This window comes from Xenopus laevis, chromosome 6S (genome assembly GCF_017654675.1).
Source record: "Xenopus laevis strain J_2021 chromosome 6S, Xenopus_laevis_v10.1, whole genome shotgun sequence".
Classification (NCBI taxonomy): domain Eukaryota; kingdom Metazoa; phylum Chordata; class Amphibia; order Anura; family Pipidae; genus Xenopus; species Xenopus laevis.
The window spans coordinates 18,868,497-18,890,433 of record NC_054382.1 but is presented as its reverse complement, the minus strand read 5'-3'; the positions used below and the strand labels follow the sequence as shown (position 1 = coordinate 18,890,433).

Below are 21,937 nucleotides of genomic sequence, written 5' to 3'. Positions count from 1 at the left end.
TAAAATTCAATAAAAAGAATTTGAAAAGAAAGAAAGAAAAGATACAATAGTTTTTTAAAAAATATCTTGTGCACCAATCCCCATTGCTCTGGTCCCAATGATGAAAATTTGAACTAATTAAAGTGATGGGGGGTGATTAACGACAGCAGGCCTAGGGGCGCCCGTTATGTAAATCCGGCCCGGAGTAAAGTCAGTAGGAATTTCCAAATGTTACAAATACAAATAAAGAATACAGAATGTCGAAAGAGTTTATGTATTACAGGCATAATTGGGGGTTGAAAATATGTTGATGAACATTAGGATAACAAAGCTAGGATTCTTACTGCAAAAAAAAATGACAGTGGAGATTAAAATACTGGAAGGGGGGCTAAAGTTATGTATTGTGCTCATAAACAATGGCCTATCTGTAGCAAGGATGCTGTTACCTTTCCCAAAGACAGCAAACAACAATAGTGCTCTGTGGATATGGTATGGTCACAGCCAATAAAAACAAAGAATTAACAGCACGGATTCCCTCGCTCACGCAAAATATGGGAATCAGGTGTTATAATCTAGTGCAGGGGCAGCCTTTGTGGCTTCAGTCAGTGCTGAAACTGTGTGAGAGCTGACATGTTGCTTAACAATGCTGAAGCTGTGTAATGCCACCATCTACTGGTCACTTGTACAATCTAGTGTTGCTATTTTTGTATAGAAATCGTCAGTGAAGAACTGTTCTGTTAGGGTCAGGGCACACAGGCAGATTCAGGGAGATTAGCTGCCCAGCGACAAATCTCTTCTTCGGGAGGCGACTAATCTCCCAGAACTGCCTCCCGCTGTCTTGAATGTAAATCGCCAGCGGGATGGCACTCGGCATGATTCATTTTCATTTTCGGAGAAAAAACTTGAATCAAATTTTTAAAATTCAATTCAAATTTTCAGGTCGCTTCCATTCATCCAAGATTAAAGAATTCGATTTTTTTTAAAATAAATTACAATTTGTCGAATTTATGGGAGTTTAGGGGAGTTTTTAAAAAACTTGCATGAATTCGAAAATCGACCTTCGATAAATGTGCCCCCAATGTATTCCCCCTGACTTATCTGTCATTGGGTTTCATTTTTTCACCAAGTACTGTACTAAGGACAGAAGGTTTAACAAAATGCTTGAACACCTCTACTGTCATAGGCCATAATGAATCTACCGTATGTGCTCGAGTATAAGCAGAGTTTTTCAGCCTCCAAAATATGCTGAAAAACTCTACCTCGGCTTATACTCGGGTCAAGCGCAAAAACGGTTGCCGGCGTCTAAGTATAGTCGCTGGCGTCTAAGAATAGTCGCCGGCATCCAAGAATAGTCTCCAATAGGAGCAGAAACCCTCCATTTTTTGATTGAAACTTACCAGAAGCTGCTGCATTTCTCACCCTCGGCTTATACTCAAGTCAATACGCTTTCCCAGTTTTTGGAGGTAAAATTAGGTACCTCGGCTTATACTCGGGACGGCTTATACTCAAGTATACACGGTATGCCTCTGTTCTTGTTATGTGACTGGATCTGCTGAGCACAAAACTCTCCTTGCTTCCCTGTTGTTAGAACTCGGCCCCAAATAGCAGTACAACCCTGCAGACATCTGATCTTGGCCAACCAAGAATTATACTATATGAGTGAGAGCTGCCATAAAACCAGCAGCACCCGTTAGACGGCATTTCTCTGGCATCACAGCTTTATGTGAACTTTAACCAATTCTATTGAACGTGTGACATGTTTGTTTATTATATAACACTCTTATGTGTTATATAAACAGTAGTTTGCTAATGGAAGCAGAAATATTGAATAATTAAATACAAGGTACCTGTACACAGTCCTGCTTCATGCGCTGGGCCTCCTTCTTTAACCTGTTTAACAAATATTGTGTCCATTGGCTCCAGTTTGTTTCTTGGTCTCCCTGCATTAACTAAATCACAAGAAAAAGAGCAGATTAAGGTTCCATATAAAAAGTAACAATATGATCAGAACAGTTCCAATATCCTCGTTTTAGACACTTTTAACACTCGATCTTCGACCCTTAGTAAATGTGCCCCTTAGGGTATTGGAGATATGTTGCAAGACTTCCCCCCAGAATCCCTGGATAAGTGGGCAGGTCCAGAACACGTGCATATATGAGCCAACCTGGGCCAACTGTGCCTCAGTTGAAAATAACGAAAAAGCATGTAGTTAGGTAGATTGTAACTTTCCTTTGAAAACCCTTAATGTCCCCATTCTCCACAATATCATATAGAATTTGAATTCCTTGACTGGCCCAGATATTTATGTCAGGTATTGCACCAAAATGCGGAAGAGATTGGTTACCCCACAAAGGCATCCCAACAGGACCACACCAGCCTCGCCTTGTGAACATGTTTGAGTGCTTTTTTTTAAATACCTCGGCCACTGTAGCCATTGGGGTAGTGATCTTATAATATTCTGTAGGACCTCTGTATAGCAGTTTGGCCAAAGCTTCCCCATAATCGTAGCCTCTAGGGTGGTAGAGGGGCTGTCTGCTTGGGGTACCAACCACCAGTGTGCGTATGTTAATTGACTGGCTAAGAAATAGAGCTTAAGATTGGCAAGTGCTAGCCCCCCGCCGTCACTGGAGCCTATAGCATTTTGAGGCTCATACATGATTGCTCCCCCGCCCATATAAATTTGCACAGTATGGCATCTATTTGTTTAAATAACTGACTCCGCGGTGTTATAGTTGAATTATGCAAGACACACAATAATTTCAGTAAAAACACCATTTTAAACACGTTAATTCTTCCCGGGGGGAAAGAGGCAGCTGCTGCCAGACAGCCTTCTTAGCTATTAAAGCTTTAACTATAGGGGTCATATTATGTTCCTCAAATTTCTTGCAGTCTAAGTGGATTGTCATCCCTAAATATTTGAAGGTCTGTGTAACTTGTAGGCGGCTGATTTGTGGTGGTGATCCCGCAGGTAGTGGATCGATTGGGAAATTTACTGACTCGGTCCGATTTATGCAGAGGCCAGAGAATTCCCCAAATTCCTCTACTTCTCTCAAGGCTGCCTCAAGAGCTCTGTGGGAGTTAGCTAAATACAGGAGCATATTGTCTGCATACAGAGATGTCTTTTCTATGATCCTTCCGACTACAAGACCCACCACCTCCTGGGGTTCTCTTTATTGCTAAGGGTTCTATGGCTTGGGCAAAAAGCAATGGGGAGAGAGGACAACCCTGTCTCGTCCCTCTTTCAAGTTGAATGACCTCCGTGAGGCTTATTTAATGTATAAAGGATTTTCTAGTAGAGAAAGGAAAATTATACCCCCAAAATGAATACTAAAGCAACAGATAGTTTATATCAAATTAGGTGGCATATTAAAGAATCTTATCACACTGGAATATATATTTAATATTGCCCTTTTACATCTCTTGCCTTGAACCACTATTTCATGATGGTCTGTGTGCTGCCTCAGAGATCATCTGACCAGAAATACTACAACTCTGACTGGAACAGGAAGAAGTGTTGAAGCAAAAGACAACTCTGTCTGTTAATTGGCTCATGTGACCGAACATGTATGGTTTGTTTGTGTGCACCGTGAATCCTAGGATCCCAGGGGGCGGCTCTTATTTTATTTTTAAAATGACAATTTTCTATTTATGATTACCCAATGGCACATAATGCTAAAAAAGCATATTATTATGAAAATAGTTTATTTACATGAAGCAGTGCCGTTTTATTTTTAGAGACCTACATTGTTCGGGGGGGGGGGGGAGTTTTCCTTTAAGGTATGAAGATCAAATTACAGAAAGATCTTTTATCCAGAAACCCCCAGGTCAAAAGCATTCTTGTTAACAGGTCCCATACCTGTACATTGTTTTGAGAAGCCGGACTGAAGAATTGGACCAATAGATACTGCTTTCAATAGCAATTACATTTATAAGTAATCATAAAACCATAGACATTCTAACGTACATTGGAAAGTTACTCAGAATAACAGTGGTCCATAAGGCAAAGCTGTATTTTGGGGTTTACAGAGCCTTAACTGATCCCAACAACTGTAGTTTCAACCAACAAGGTACAAGCCACACGCACTACCAAGTTCGCTCTGGGGACAGTGAAGGCGAGTACCTAGGGAATTCAACATTCCACTTCAGGAACAATAATTTTGGGTTAATCACTGCAGCAATATTTAACATTTGATAGGAGTCAAGTGACCCATGCATAACAGGTAATTATTTTCTAAACGCTTTCGCTTGGAATCTGCCTTGTTCTCTATTTAGCCCCATGTTCTCATTTCAGAATCCTATTTTGAAGTAATTTAATAGGGCAATTTGTCTCCAAGCTTCACTACACAAATATTCGCTAATCAGTATCCAATTTCAATAGATTTTAGCCATAAATAATGATGGCAATCTCAAAATACGCAAGGCTGGGTATGGCTCGTTACTGTGCGAGATTGCAAGCCTCGTTACAAGAGAGGGGAACTATTTAGTGGAAGCCAGTGGAAGTGGAAGACTTGGGTTTGGTAAGAGAGAAAGGGAAATGAAGTCAGCGTTCTCCTGGTTCTTCAGAAGTTTCCTTTGATGAGGACACCTGTCCTCTGTCCTTAACCCCAAAATCTAATTGTAAAGATTCCTATGCGGATTTCCTATTAAGAAGACACAGGTGCAATTTAAGGACAAGAAGGTTTTGCTCTCTGCTTGCCTTCCTTGGGATAATAGGATCCCCTATAAGCTCTTAAAGCTGGTGGCAATAAACGTATACAGCGTATTGTAATAGTTATGCAAGGAACTTTAATTGCACTCTCATGTGACCTACTCACAAGCCATTATGCATGAAATCTGTTTCCCTCTACATATTCTCATTTGTGCAAAGAGCAGCTAAGAACAGAGGCCTTGCATGAACACAACAGGTTATTTTTAGCCATATGCAGCACCCAAAAAACTAATATTTTAAATAAGCTAAATGTATTTTAGAAGGCCCAACCACACACCATTGGATAACAGTATGACCATGTGCAAGTTAGGCAAGACATCAAAGCTTCTTCCGCTGGAAGGTAAACCTTTTTGAAGGAGAAGGAAAGCTACCAAAGCAGTTTATTGGCAATAGATTCGCCTCAATAGTGCAAGATATAAGATTATTTTTCTGTAGAATGCTTTACCATACCCAAGTCAACAGCTTTAGAAGCTCTATTTGTTTAGGATAGAAGCTGCCATATTAGCATAGTGTAACAACTTCCTCTCTGAGTCTCTCCCTGCTTACTCATAGCTCTAGGTTCAGACTACAGCGGGGGGAGAGGGGGAGGAACAAACTGAGCATGCTCAAGCCCTAGCCCTGGAAGTTTAAGCTGAAAAAAAGTGTGATACAGAAGCCCATGAGTACACAATAGAAGGAAAGAAATTGTGTTTCTTTTGACAGTGGACTCAGAGCCGCATTACTTTGAGGGTTTACTGGTGTATTTATATAGACCTTTCTGATAAAGCTTACTTAATTGTAGCCTTTCCTTCTCCTTTAAAGGCTGCATGTACATTATTTGCTTTTATTTAGGTTTTTATTAACGTGTTCCATTTAACTGTAGAGGATGTGATACAGGTATGGGACCCATAAAGTCCATTTGAATCGAATACTCATTTTTAAAAAAATTATTTCTTTTTTTTCTCGGTACAGTTATGGGATCAGTTATCCAGAAACCTGTTACCGGGAAAGCTCAGAATTATGGAATGGCCATCTCCCATAGACTAGATTTAATCCAAATAATCAAAATTTTAAAAAAATATTCCCTTTTTCTCTGTAATAATAAAACAGAAATATTCAGAAATGTTCATGCGGCCATTTTAAACCAAAAACCAAACGTTTGAAACACATGAAACTGAAAACTATTCTATAACCTTCTTGATTTTTTCACCCACTCAAATACAATTGTCAAACATTGTACAGTAGCGGTTTACTGATTACAAACAGCAATAGGGATCTATATAAGAAGGGATAAGTAGCTAGCCATCTGATTATAAATGTGCCTGTGACTTTACACGAGCATTAACTGGGAAGAGAAAAAATAAAATACAGCAGTACAGTTTATGGGACTGGTTATCCAAAATGCTCGGGACTTGGGCTTTTCGGATAATGGATCTTTCCATAATTTGGATCTTCTTACCTTTAGTCTACTAGAAAATCGTGTAAACATTAAAGGGGTGGTTCTGCTTTACGTTAACTTGTAGTATGTTATAGAATGGCAAATTCTAAGCAACTTTTCAATTGGTCTTCATTACTTATTTTTTTATAGTTATTGAATTATTTGACTTCTTCTTCTGACGCTTTCCAGCTTTCAAATGGGGGTCACTGAACCCATCTAAAACAAATGCTCTGTAAGGCTAAAAATGTATTGTTATTGCTACTTTGCATTACTCGTCTTTCTATTCAGGCCATCTACTATTCATATACCATTTAGTTATTCAAAGAAATGCATGGTTGCTAGGGTAATTTGGACCCTAGCGACCAGATGGCTGAAATTGCAAACTGGAGAGCTGTTGAATAAAAAGCTAAATAACTCAAACACCACAAATAATAAAAAATGAAAACCAAATGCAATTTGTCTCAGATTGTCACTCTCTACAGCATACTAAAAGTTAATTTAAAGGTCAGCAATGCCTTTAAGTAAACCCAATAGGCTGGTTTTGCTTCCAAATTATTAATTATATCTTAGTGTGGATCATGTATAAGAGACTGTTTTATTATTGCAGGGAAAAAGGAATTTTTTTAAAAAAAATTTGAGCCAATGGGAGATGGCCCATCCATAATTCTGAGCTTTTCGGATAATGGGTTGCAGTGTCTGACTGGGTCGGTGGGACACCGGGAAAAAACCCAGTGGGCCACGGCCCTCATGGGCCCACGCTGACCCAGACCTGCCCTGCTCCCCGATTGGGCGCAGAAAGAAAAACTTGCGCCGATGTTCGTGCAGGCATGCACCGCACCGTCATTCACTTAGGTGCACAGAGGGAAGCCAGGAGGGGGCCTTCGGTGACTGCCTGAAGGGCCCTTCATGTGGCCATTTCCGGTGGGACCCCATTGCTCCAGTCCGATCCTGATAACAGATCCCATAACTGCAAATTAAGAAACTTTCTCAATAAGTAAATGAGAATGAGTTAAAGCGACACTACTGTAAAAAAAATAAAGTTCTGATTTTTTACTTAAAAAAAATGCACGTTTGAGTGAGTAGTATAGATGACCAAGACAATACTACTAATCCCAGTACCCTGTCTGCCAACCCCAGAGAGAGACTAAAGGGACCAGAAAAATGAGGAGTGCTTTGTGTTGTGACCCTCAGCTATAGGGTTTTTTTAAAACATGCCTAATTGAAATCTACCTGATTTCTGGTCAAATATCAGTTAAGTAGCACCATCTGGAGGGCCTTATTCTGCAACTTTTAGGGCTTTAGCACAAGGGCAGATTTGGGGAGATTTGGCGACTAATCCCCTCTTCTTCGGGCGGGGGGGGACAATTTCCCCCGAACTGCCTTCTGCCTGCTAAAATGAAAAATCGCCAGCGGCAATGCACTTGCAGCGCTTCGATTTCCGAAGTCAACCGAAGTATCCTCGTGTGGCAACTTCCGGCGACTTTGGAAGTCGAAGCTCCGCATGTTTTTAGCAGGTGGAAGGCAGTTTGAGGAGATTATCGCCCGAAGAAGAGGCGATTAGTCGCCAGGCGACTAAATCTCCCTGAATCTGCCCGTGTGCTAATGCCCTTATCATCCCCTGTATGAAATTGAATGCGTGGGGACGAATGGTCTGAGTTTGCACAAGGATAATCAAACAATAGCATAGGATTATACTATCACTTTACGTTTTCTAATACCCCCAGCCTGTAAAAAACAATATTGATTTAGATAAGAATCACAGCTGATAGAGAGCAATAAACCTAAGAATGGAAGACAGATGGAAATGCATTCCTTTATGCAACCAATAAAAATAGCCTTCATCTTTTTTAATACCAATTATATCATCAAAAGCTACGCCTATGTCAAATATTTAGTTTTACAGATATCTGCCTTTTTCTTGGGATGATGGCAACCTTTTAAAGCAGGAACATCCGGTTATGATGGCTTTAGAGGGGAGTCATTCATTAACTCACAAAAAAAACATCAGAAATACGGAGGGATCTGTGAACAAGTCATGATACCCACCAAACATCTGAAAAATATTTAAAGGAACAGGAACATCAAAAAAATTTTAAAGGAAAGGAAATATAATGAAGTAGTGTGCTGCACTGGTAAAACTGGCGTGTTTCCTTTAGAAACTCTACTATAGTTTATATACTTAGCCATGGGGGCAGTCATTCAAGCTGTAAAAAGAAGAAAAGGCACAGAATACAGATAAGCGTTGTAGTATACAATGAGATTCTTCAGAACTTATCTGTTGTTATCTACTGTGTATCCTGTGCTTGAATTACTGCCCCCATGACTACACAGCAGCTTGTTTATATAAACTATAGTAGTACTTATCTGTTATCTACCATATATACTCGTGTATAAGCCGACCCGTGTATAAGCCGAGGTACCTAATTTACCTAAGAAAACTGGAAAAATTTATTGACTCGTGTATAAGCCTAGGGGCCCCATGTCAGATTTCAAAATTGAATATACCGGTAAATGTGTAATCATGTTTTCATAGAAATCTATCTAAAACGATTTAAAAGAGTCAGAACTATTAGCTGGACAATTGCCACTTGTTTTCCCTGTGACCTCCCACCTTTTTGGACATTCCTCTTATTTAATGTAAGTGACTATATTTGTTTTTATATTTATTACAATAAGCTGCATCAGAGGCAACCTTATAGAATGGAAAATTGTACATCACATACGCTGGTGTATTGAGTGCATAATAACACGGCTGTTGCACAGAATAATGCAGAGTCTGAGTCATGTTTACTACTAATTCCTTGGTAACGATCGCATGGCTTGGGAATTTTTGCTGCTGACAGGCTCAAGACAATAAACACAGAGCTTTGTATGTCGGTGTCACGATCGCCGCCCGGAGCAGTTCCAGGAGCTCCGGGCGGCGCGTCCTTCCCTGCCGGCGTCGCTCCCAAAATGGCGGCGCCGCTACCCACGTGGCGGCCATGGGCGCCGCCATTTTGGGAGCGACGCCGGCAGGGAAGGACGCGCCGCCCGGAGCTCCTGGACCTGCTCCGGGCGGCGATCGTGACAGTCGGTACGGTACCTTTTTTCTGCTTTTGCTAGGTGCAGCGCCTCATTGATCTTCTGAGCAGCCATGACACCTCTAGCGACAACCTCCTACGTCACCAGACAGGAGGAGCTGCGCTACGTCTTCTCCTGATGCGCTATGGGAGAGGGAGGTGTGTTGGGGCCGCGGAAGGAGCCTCGTATCTGCCGGTGAGGGATTGGCTACGGTATGTGCAGGGATTTAGCTGACCCGCGTATAAGCCGAGGTCGAGTTTTTCAGCACATTTTGGGTGCTGAAAAACTCGGCTTATACGCGAGTATATACGGTACTGTGTATCCTGTGCTTGAATGGCTGCCCCCATGGCTACACAGCAGCTTGTTTATATAAACTATAGTAGTGTTTCTGAAGAAAACACACCAGTTGTACCAGTATAACTATATTATATTGTCATTCCTTTAAAACACTTTTTATTTTTGGTGTTTCTGTTGCTTTAAGGTCAGGTCAGCTAGGTGGAAAACACATCTTTATTTTTGATTCATAAAAAATTATCTTCTTTATATAATAATTTGTCGCACAATTTTTTTCTTTAATGGTTATTTATAAATTGAGTGTTACATTTTACCTTAATTTTCCTAATTTTTCCCAATTTTTACTTCTTTATATTGAATGTATAGCTTTCATATGGGGTGATTTGTGTAATACATTCTATTTGTCGGTAATCAATGTAATATACAATATATTCTTATTGGTTCTGCACTTTGTATTGAGCTTTTCACCTATTGGTAAAGACTATTTGTGATGTAACGTGCCCAAACAGACTTCGGCCAGATATCGATTGGGGAAACCCGTCAGAGGGCCCCACACACATGCCAATAACTGCCGACTCGGTCTGTTGGCAGATTTTATCAGCCCGTGTATCACCACCTTTAGGCTGCTGGAGAGGAAAGGGAGGGGGGTGATGTCACTCCAACTTGCAGTACAGCAGTAAAGAGTGACTGAAGTTTATCAGAGCAGAAGTCACATGACTAGGGGCAGCTGGGAAATTGACAATATGGCTAGCGCCATGTCAGATTTCAAAATGTAATGTAAAGAAATCTGTTATCAGTGCAGAATTCTGCTGGAGCAGCACTATTAACTCATGCATTTTGAAAAAAACATGTTTTCCCATGACAGTATCCCTATTAATAGACATAATGAGCCCTACATTAAACACCCCCTCTCTTTCTCCCTTTGTCAGAACAATTTAAACTTACAAATAAGCACATTGTGTGGGCACTGGTAATATTATTTTGGATTTAGCTCAATAACTTTCAGTAAAACAAAGGAAAATGTTTTTTTAGCCTAAGACCTATTCATTGAACACATGCTGAGCAAGGGTATGCTACCTCTTTAATATATACACCATAGCAGAAACAGTATTAGAATACATTGCTTTCAATTCAACTAAAGTACCACTAGATGGCTCTGCCTTACAATTAATGAGCTATTCAGCAAAAAGGCTACTTCAGCTCTAGTGAAATAGTAAGCAAATACAACAGGAAAAGCTTAACAGGGTGATGGTATCTGGCCCTGGTCCCCAACATACCTCCCAACATTTTGGAAACGGAGAGTGGGATAAAAAGATTTTTTTGACCACGCCCATTTTGTGGCCACATCCCACTAATTACCATGTTCATTTTACAAGATGTGGCCGGTTATGCAATTTTGTACACATTTCTGTGGTTTTTATGTGCTATTACAGTTTTGAAAGGTGAATTGCCCTTTAAGATGTAAGGCTAAGTTCTCCCAAGAGACCTCCTTATCTTGAACTGTCACAAAAGTATCTATTATGTGCTCTCTGCCACAGGCCAAGTAAGTTAGAACTTTGTATCTTTTTCTGGCTGTTCAGTGCAGGAAATAAAACGAGAAAGTCGGGACATTTCAGTAACAAACCTAGGATTGTGGGTTGAGCTATAAAAATCTGGTCTGTCCCACAAATACAGGACAGTTGGGAAATATTAATATGGGATATTATAGGGGTCTTTCCTATTCTCCCCAAAAGGTCTCTATGGCAAGAAAAGAGCTTTGTATTTGTGCCATTAGCTTACCGACAAAGCTTGTTTAGAAATGCCAACCCCTGTAATGTCCTTCACATTAAAGGTACAGTAACACCAAAAATTGAAAGGCTTTTAAAGTAATGAAAATATAATGTACTGTTGTGCTGCACTGGAAAAACTGGTGTGTTTGCTTCAGAAACTCTACTATAGTTTATATAAACAAGCTGCTGTTTAGCCATGGGGGCAGCCATTCAAAGCGGAAAAAATAGAAAGAGATAAGAGATAAGTTCTGTAGTATACAATGGTATTCTTCAGAACTCATGCTATCTACTCTGTATCCTGGGCTTGAATGGCTGCCCCCATGGCTACACAGCAGCTTGTTTATATAAACTATAGTAGTACTTATCTGTTATCTACTGTGTATCCTGTGCTTGAATGGCTGCCCCCATGGCTACACAGCAGCTTGTTTATACTATAGTAAAGTTCTTGAAGTAAACACACCAGTTTTACCAGTGCAGGGCAACAGTACATTCAATTTTCATTCTTTTAAAATACTTTACATTTTTAGCGTTAGTGTTCCTTTAACAGGCACAGACAGATAAGTGAAATTTAAAAGCAACCTAATTGAAATCAAAGAAAAGACGTTCAAGCTTGTTCACTGGCCAGATAACATCAAACTGACGATGGCATTCAGAACAGCTTAAAGAATTACTAAACCCTAAAAATGAATATGGCTTAAAATGCCATGTTTTATATAATGAACTTACTTCACCAGCCTAAAGTTTCAGCTTGTCAATAGCAGCAATGATCCAGGACTTCAAACTTGTCACAGGGGGTCACCATCTTGGAAAGTGTCTGTGACACTCACATGCTCAGTGGGCTCTGAGCAGCTGTTGAGAAGCTAAGCTTAGGGCTCGTCACTAATTATCCAGCAGAAAATGAGGTTGGTCTGTAATATAAGCTGATGCTACAGGGCTGATTATAAATTCTGATGCTAATTGCACTGGTTTCTGTGCTGCCATGTAGTAATTATCTGTATTAATTACTAATCAGCCTTATATTGTGACATTTCTATTCTATGAGTACTGTATATTGTGAGTGGGTCACTAAGCTCAGTAAGTGACAGCAGCACAGAGCATGTGCAGTGAATCAGCAGAAAAGAAGATGGGGAGCTACTGGGGCATCTTTGGAGACACAGATCTTTACTGCTAAAGGGCTCTGGTTGCCTTGGGCTCTGGTTGCCTTGGGCTGGTACAGAAGCACAAAACATAATGTACAACATTTCTAGCTACTTCTTTATTTTAACTTTTCTTGTCCTTTAAAAGCCAGAGCCATCAAGCAGGATAAACTTCGTAGGACTAGTCCATAAGAGAGAAGAAAGCCTTTCACAGCTATAGTTGCAGCAGATCTGGCATGCAACTGTGTAAAGGTGGCCATACACGGGCCGATAAAAGCTCTCGACAGACCGTGTCGGCGGCTTATTGGCCCGTGTATGGGGCCCCCCCGACGGGCTTCACCGATTGAGATCTGGCCGAAAGATGGCCAGATCTGGCCAGATCGGATGGGACAGAAAATCCCGTCGGATTGCGGCCGCATCTATTCGTTGATGTGGTCCCGCGATCTGACCGCCCATTTGGGCATCGTTAGGATCCGATCGTTGGGCCCTAGGGCCCACGATCGGATCGGCCCGATATTGCCCACCTCAAGGTGGGCATATCGGAGGGAGATCTGCTCGTTTGGCGACATCGCCAAACGAGCGGATCTCTCCATGTATGGCCACCTTTAGGGCCAAATTTGAGAAAGCAACAGAAGCACTTATTTCTGTAAAAAGGAATAAAGATTTTGCTTTTTTTTTGTCGCAGAAAGAATTTGCTGTTTAAATTGATTAATATAGTCTATTTATTTAATGCACACAGGGAGGCGGCCTATTAAATGTCTCTTCCTTCATTTCATTCCTTTGCTTTTAATTGTTGCGTAAATGCAAAGAGGGAAAAATGTGCAGTTTGCCAGCTGTTCGCAGCGTTAGTTTCACACCCAAAGTTTATTTAGAAAAACAAAGTATGACAGGGTAGTGAAGAATGCAGAAAGAACCCACCTCCTCGGTTTCCATTCTCTTCATCCTGCAAGAAAAAGAGGAGTTAATAAACACCTGTGAGCAGTCACACAAGCCATTATTACACAAAAATGTAAAGTACCTGTACAAGGAAATGCTGTAATATATGGAGGGTAAGTCCTATTCAAAAGTCTATCCCAGGTGGTACCCAGCCACTTACCTCTCTTCCTTGAAGGGGTGGTTCACCTTTACGTTAACGAATGTCAAATTCTAAGCAAATTTTAAATTGGTCTTCATTATTTACTTTTGATCGTTTTTTAATTGTATGACTTTTTCTTCGGATTCTTTCAAATGGGGGTCGCTGACCCCATCTAAAAACCAAATGGTCCGTAAGGCTACAAATGTATTTTATTCCTACTTTTTATTACTCGTCTTTCTATTCAGGGGCTCTCCTATTCATATTCCAGTTTTAATTCAAATCACTGCATAGTTGCTAGGGTAATTAGGACCCTAGCAACCAGATTGCTGAAACTACAATTTGGAGAGCTGATAAATAGAAAGCTAAATAACCACAAATACGAAAAAATGAAAAACAATTGCAAATTGTCTCAGAATATCGCTCTCTACTTCATACTAAGAGTTAATTTAACAGTTAATTTAAAGGTGAACAACCCCATTAAATCAGTCTTCTTTTACCAGTGGCAGATGATCTACTAATCCAAACTGCTGCACTTGGGGTGGCTTATAAAAATTATAGCTGTTCTTTTGCTAGGGATGCACCGAATTCAGGATTCGGTTTGAGATTCGGCCTGGATTCTGCCTTTTTCAGCAAGATTCAGCCGAATCCTTCTGCCCATCTGAACTGAATGTGAATCCTAATTTGCATAAACAAATTAGGGATGGGAGGGAAATTGCGTGACTTTTTGTCACAAAACAAGGAAGTAAAAAAAATTCCCCTTCCCATCCCTAGTTTGCATATGCAAATTAGGATTCGGATTCTGTTCGGTATTCAGCCGAATGTTTTGCGAAGGATTCGGGGGTTTGGCCGAATGTTTTGCGAAGGATTCGGGGGTTTGGCCGAATTTTTCGCGAAGGATTCAGGGGTTCGGCCAAATGTTTTGCGAAGGATTCGGGGGTTCGGCCAAATGCTTTGCAAAGGATTCCAAAATAGTGGATTCGGTGCATCCCTTTCTTTTGCCCTTATGAGCACAATGAAGTGAACAATTATAGATCCTGAACTGCCCTGCACTGGTAAAACTGGTGTGTTTGCTTCAGAAACACTACTATAGTTCATATAAACAAGCTGCTGTGTAGCAATGGCGGAAATTGAAAAAAGGCTATATGGCACAGGTTAAATAATGGATAACAGATAACACCATTATGTTCTACAGAGCTTATCTGCTGTGTAACCTGAGCCTTTTCTCCTTTGAATGGCTGCCCCCATTGCTACACAGCAGTTTGTTTATATAAACAGTAGTAGTGTTTCTGAAGCAAACACAGCAGTTTTAAGGTCCCCATAGACGCGACGATTCTTCTTGCCGAACGACCGATTTTAGGGAAGCCCGACCAATCCTTCGAAATTATCGTGCGGTTAGTGGTATTCGAACGATCGTACATCTTACGATTTTTCGGCCGACATCTGTCGGGAAATTGATCGGCCAGGTCAAAAAATCTTTGTCAGTCCCAGTGCAATCTCTCTATGTTTGCAGGGCCAAGCAGGCAGCTCCCCTTTGTTTTCCTGGCAAATTGGTCTTTTTAGTTGATGGTAAATTCGTACGATCGTTCTGAGAAGATCGTGGTCTCACGATCAGGATCTGATCTTTTAAAAATCTCAACATCTATGGCCAGCTTTACCAGTGCAGGCCAAGCCTGCAGTATATTTGGAATACTTAAAAACATTTTAAATTTTTGATGATACTGTTCCTTTAAAAGGAAACATCCTGCAACAAAAATACAATTGTCATGGCAGACCCTGGCATCACCCACTGACACATCCAAGCAGAAATCCCCTTCCAGGAGCAGTGCGTGTTCACAGAACTGTACACAAATACATGTTTCTTGTTTTAGCTACTGTTTCTAAGGAGAAAGCACTGGAAACTTTTTTTTATGACCCACAACTCTCCTTTGTTCCTATTTTGGTGGGTAATATGTGAATCTGAAACGGGATGGGGCTTGCTAAGAAGTTTGTGGGTTTAGGGTTAATCAGAGACCTGTTTAGGCCAGAATAGTTGTATATCTGTCAGCAAATATCTTTATCTGTGTCTCATATGCATGCTTGTGTTCCAACAACAATGCAAAGACATGAGAGTCTGTATAGGTATGGGACCTTTAATCAAGAATGCTTGGGACCTGGTGTTTTCCTTGATAAAGGATTTTCCATAATTTGGATCTCCACACCTTAAAGGGATACTGTCATGGGGAAAAAAAAAATTTTTTCAAAATGAATCAGTTAATAGTGCTGCTCCAGCAGAATTCTGCACTGAAATCCATTTCTCAAAAGAGCAAACAGATTTTTTTATATTTAATTTTGAAATCTGACATGGGGCTAGACATATTGTCAATTTCCCAGCTGCCCCAAGTCATGTGACTTGTGCTCTGATAAACTTCAATCACTCTTTACTGCTGTACTGCAAGTTGGAGTGAGATCACCCCCTCCCTTCCCCCCCCCCAGCAGCCAAACAAAAGAACAATGGGAAGGTAACCAGATAACAGCTCCCTAACACAAGATAACAGCTGCCTGGTAGATCTAAGAACAACACTCAATAGTAAAAACCCATGTCCCATTGAGACACATTCAGTTACATTGAGAAGGAAAAACAGCAGCCTGCCAGAAAGCATTTCTCTCCTAAAGTGCAGGCACAAGTCACATGACCAGGGGCAGCTGGGAAATTGACAATATGTCTAGCCCCATTTCAGATTTCAAAATTGAATATAAAAAAATCTGTTTGCTCTTTTGAGAAATGTTTTTCAGTGCAGAATTTTGCTGGAGCAGCACTATTAACTGATTCATTTTGAAAAAAACATTTTTCCCATGACAGACAAACAATTAAACCCAATAGGATTCTTTGCGCCTCCAATAAAGATGAATTATATCTTAGTTGTGATGACCTACAAGGTTCTGTTTTATTATGACATTAAAATGGAGTCTATGGTACATGGCCGTCCCGTAATTCCTATACCTATAATAAGCAAGATGTATCCTGGGCAGGTTTGGTATAAGGCATGCTAGCATAATCTAACTGGTTGGTGGGGCTGTACAAGAGGCCGTAGGAACTTCTGAAAGGTCCCCTCAAACTTATACGGTATTACAACTTGAGAATTCTCCAGAACTTCAAGCGATTCTCTAGAAACTTCAATTTAAACCCATGCCGAGGTACCCGCTTGTGATAATGGATCACGGACCCGAGCTCCCAAAATGTTTCACGTTTTGGTGAGAAGGGAAGTAAAAAAATTGATATTCAAAAATATCATGGCGTGTAAATATAACCGTTTTTTTTCCCTTTCGTTGAGATGAAGTGAAGGTAAAAGTTCAATCATTCACAAAAAGGTGGCCATACAAGCTACAATTAAGATCTTTCCAAGAAAGATCATTCGATACAACCAGGGATGCACTGAATCCATTATTTTGGATTCGGTCAAACCCCCGAATTCGTTTACGAAAGATTCGGACGAATACTGAACCAAATCTGAATCCTAATTTGCATATGCAAATTAGTGGTTGGGAACATATTTTTTACTTCCTTGTTTTGTGAGAAACTCATGCAGTTTCCCTCCCTGTCCCTAGTTTGCATATGCACATTAGGATTCAGATTCGTTTCGGCCAGGCTGAAAGATTTGGCTGAATCCTGCTGAAAAATTCTGAATCCTGGATTCGGTGCATCCCTAGATACAACACACACGTGTAGAGCTGAATTGTCATATATAGAGGTGGAAACAATAGCATTCTACCTGCATCTGACAATTCAGTGGCCGATGTTCGGATTAAAGTTTTCCGGCCAGCCCGGTCGACGAGCAGACCAATATCCAAGTCTTCTGCTGATATCAGTCAGCTTGTCTCCCACCGTACATGGATCAAATATCGTACTAAAATTGATTTCGTATGATATTATTGGTCCGTCTATGGCCACCAAGGCTGATCCAACATACGCAACTAGGTAATCCGCATCAGTTTCTGTTAGGGATGCACCTAATCCACTATTTTGGATTCGGCCGAACCCTGAATCCTTTGAGAAAGATTCAGAATACCGAACCCGCATATGCAAATTAGGGGTGGGAAGGGGAAACCCGATTTCCCTCCCTGCCCCTAATTTGCATATGCAAATTAGGATTCTGTTCGGCTGAATACTGCTGAAAAAGCCTAAATCCTGAACCGAATCCTGGATTTGGTGCATCCCTAGTTTCTGTAGACAAAAACACAATTCTTTGTATGCTCTTGGGGGGGCAGGGACCTTATTCTAATTGTGTACCCCATCTCCAACCACATATGTATTCATTCACACTGTTTAATTTCTACTAACTGTACCCCTATTTATGTTTTGTAAAGCACTATACACACTTGTGCAGCGATACAAATACAGTTCAATAGAATAGGAAAAGCTCCCGTATCTCAGTGAAGTAACAAACAGGAAAGGGTTATCACTTGTAAGATGGGTGTATACACAGACATGAGAAGGATCAGCATACATTCACTATAAATCACCTTTATCTGTAATACAATGCAGGGCCTTCCTGCCCCAGGATGTCAGCACTAAGAATCCTGCCCATGGTTTATTAAGAGAGAGAAAAAACAAATCACAAAAACAAGCTGGGGAAATAGTAGAGCCAAGAGTTCAGTCCATTTTTTGGCAGGCATTTTCTAATATGCATGATTCAATGTCATGAATAATTACTCATATCAGATGGGTTAACCATGAAATAACCGTGCCAGGAGTATTCTTTGCAAGGACTCAGCTCATTTTTTGTGTGAGCAGGAAAATATCCATGTACTCCCAGGGTATACGGAGCTGGCACATTCTTTTAAAGTACGACTGGAGTTCTTTCATTGCCAGAAAACATGCCTTCCTCAATCATTTTTGGATTTACAGTACAGGTATGGGATCCGTTATCCAGAAACCCATTATCCAGAAAGCTCTGAACTACAGAAAGGCCATCTTCCATAGACTCCATTTTAATGGTTTCCTTTCACTCTGTAATAATAAAACAGTAGCTTGTACTTGATCCAAACTAAGATATAATTAGTCTATTGAGTTTATTTAAGGGAAGTTTATTTAGATTTATCAAGGGTCGAATTCAAAATTGGAATTTTTAAATTCGAATTTCGAGTTTATTTTAGTGTAATTCGACTAGGGAATAGTCAAAATTCGATTTGAATTCAAAAAAGATTCGAAATTAAAATTTTGAACTGTATCATATACTGTCCCTGTAAGTATTAGAATTTGACTATTCTCCATCTAAAACCTTCCTAATTGGTGTTTTAGCCTATGGGGACCTCCTGGAGTCATTTGGTTGAAAAACCTCTTAACGAATTTAATCAAATTTGATTCAGATTTGCAGCTCAATCCTATTCTAAACAATTCTACTATTTTATTTTTATTTTTTAATAAATTTCGATTGGTAATTTTTTTTTCGACTTTCGAGTTTATGGGAGTTGATAAACTCGAAATTCGACCCTTGATAAATCTGTTTACATGATTTTCTAGTAGACTTCACGTATGTATGAAGGTCAAAGTTACGGAAAGTTCCATTATCTGGAAAGCCCCAGATCCCGAGCATTCTGGATAACAGGTCCCAATACCTGTACTGGAAAATGAATAGAATTTTATTTGAAGCTTCCAAATTGCCTGCACCAGATAAGCATGTTGAAAATTGCCTGCCAAGGGTTACTTGCAACACTTTCAGCAGGAAGCTCCCCATCCACAAAGAAATGTTTAGATCTTCCCAATGAAACTGCTAGAGATGCTGCTGTATATCTGAAGTTTACAGGTAATCTCTGAGATTAGCAAAACATTAAATAAATAGGATTATTTGGAATCCAATAACGATCCATTATGTCTTAGTTGGGATCAGGTACAAGGTACTGTTTTATTTTTACAGAAAAAGAAAATATATTTTATAATTTTTTAATCATCTCATTAAAATGGAATCTATGGGAGACGGCCTTCCTGTAATTCAGAGCTTTCTAGATAATGGGTTTGTGCTTTCTTTTCAGTAGTAAATATGCAGTCTAAAGAGTGCATTAGATCTCTTGGAATATTATTACTCTACACAATAAATGGTGTAACTAGATATTACTGGGCTCCACAGCAAATTATTTTTCAGGCCCCAAAAATCTCTAAAGATTTTTACTAATATTCATCGAAATTGTAAATAAATTAGGGGGGTATCACGGGGCCCCCTATACCTCCTGGGCCCCCTGCAGTCGCAGGGTCTGCTTCCTCTGTAGTTACGCCCCTGCAATAAATTGTAAGGAAGCCATTTATTGAATAAGCATATTCTACAGAGTAAAACTAAAGTGCAGCTGTAGGAGCAAATAAATATGACGCTTAACGGATTTATAGTGCATCGCTTCCACTGCCCTTGTGTGGTGTAATAGTAGGAACGTGTAGAAGTCTGATCAGCCAATAAACAATGTGCTGATGATATGCTTCATGTTCCTACCTGCTCCTCCTGCTAGTAAATTCAGGAAAGACTGAATGTCCTCCAGTCTAGATGCGTGAATGGGCTCATCTGCATCATACCTGTGCTACTAGCAATTGTACACGTAGGTACGCGCTGCAACAAAACGCCTGTGTCAGATCGCATGCGGCGAAAATAAGATATGTGAATGCATTGTCGCATGGTGTCGCAGCTTTGATCTGATGCAACATGACTGTCTGATGCAGACGCAGCTTCTGCATCCAACCGCGCTGTCGCGGTGGATCAACGCTGCGACACCATGCGACATTTCCATTACTTACCTTATTTCCGTTGCATGCGATCTGACACAGGCGTTTTGTTGCAGCGCGTCGAAAACGTCCATTTATTTAGGGTCGATTTTCAAATTCATGTGAGTATTTTTAAACTCCCTAAAATTCGAATGAATTCGAAATTCGACTTGGGGAAATTTATTAATAGAATTTAATTTTTAAAACTCTGACAATTTAAACGACCCGAAAATTTTAATCTGATAAAACACGATTCGAGTTTTTCCTCCGAAAAAAAAATTTGAATAAGGAAGGCTGTAAACATCTCCAAATTGATCCCTGGACCTCTCCCGTTGACTTAAACAGTAATTCAACAGGTTTAAGTGGCGAATAGTCAAATTTGAGTGTGAACTCGAGTAGGATAAATCTCAGAATTCAGGCTCAAAGTGTCCATCATGTCTGCATCTTTCTATCTGAATAAATGAATTTGAAACTCTTTTGTACTGAAATGAACAGCGCTGACATTTTGTGGTGCATTGTGGAACAGGATATGAACAAAATGTCAGCTCTATCTATGAAATAGAATAATTCCGCAACAATTATTGATTGTCATAGGGGATAAACAAAGCTCATATTGTTCACTGCAGCAATAACCAATGCTACATATTTTGTATATGAGCGACAAAGGATCAGGGATTATCTTTTGCTTTACCCTGTTGCCGTGAGACACCCTGAAGCTTTCCTTATAGTCCCTGGCAGCATGAACTTTGTTTTAGAGCTGTAGAGCTTACACCTTGTCCCTCACTAGATAATAACATCCATACAGTTGTGTTCAGAATAATAGCAGTGTGTTTAAAAAAAAAAAGTGAATAAATAATAGCAGTGTGTTTAAAAAAAAAGTGAATAAAGCTCAAAATCCTTATAATAGCTTTAATTTCCATTCACACAGCTGCATTGTGAACACTGCACTGAATATTGGGCTGTTCAAAAAAAAAAAAAAAATTATATAGCTGTGTCAAATATTCACTATATAAACTGAAAAATGTTTTTTGCTTTCCTTTGAATGACTGAACTAATATTTAGTTGTATAATCAGTGTTTCTGAGAACTGCTGCACATCTGTGTTACATGGAGTCCACCAACTTCTAAAAACCTGTTACATTCCACAATTCTTCTGCATTTCTTGGTTTTGCCTCAAAAACAGCATTTTTAATGTCACCCCACAAGTTTTCTATTGGATTAAGGTCCAGGGATTGGGCTGGTCACTCCGTAATGTCAATTTTGTCATCTGGAACGAAGATGTTGCTCGTTTACTGCTGTATTTGGGGTCGATGTCTTGTTGAAACCATTTCCAGGGCATTTCCTCTTCACCATAAGGCAACACGACCTCTTCAAGTATTTTGATTTACGGAAACTGATCCATGATCCCTGGTATGTGATAAATAGGCCCAACACCATAGTATGAGAAACATCCCCATATCATGATGCTTGTGCCACCATGTTTCACTCTGTACTGTGACTTGAATTCAGTGTTTGGGGGTCGTCTGACAAACTGTCTGCAGCCCCTAGACCCAAAAAGAACAATCTTGTTTTCTTCAGTCCACAAAATGTTGCGCCATTTCTCTTTAGGCCAGTCAATGTGTTATTTGACAAATTGTAAGCTCTTCAGCACTTTTTTTTTTCTTTTTACAATGGGACTTTGCGGGGGCCTCTTCCAGATAGCTTGGCTTCACATAGGCGTCTTCTGATTGTAACAGTATCACAGGTAACTTTAGTCCTCCTTTGATCATTGACGGA

The 21,937-nt window shown here is 40.1% G+C and overlaps 1 protein-coding gene across 3 annotated transcripts in view; it reads right to left on the bottom strand.

Annotated features, from left to right (window-relative positions):
- The window catches only part of arhgap21.S (Rho GTPase activating protein 21 S homeolog), a 112,503-nt gene that overhangs the window by 50,008 nt on the left and 40,558 nt on the right, over nt 1-21,937 (bottom strand). For all 3 annotated transcript variants that reach the window (XM_018268712.2, NM_001093072.1, XM_041567175.1), the window contains 2 exon segments: nt 13,282-13,306; nt 1,827-1,928 (listed from right to left, as the gene is read on the bottom strand). In XM_018268712.2, coding sequence (XP_018124201.1) covers nt 1,827-1,928; nt 13,282-13,306 — 127 coding nt within the window.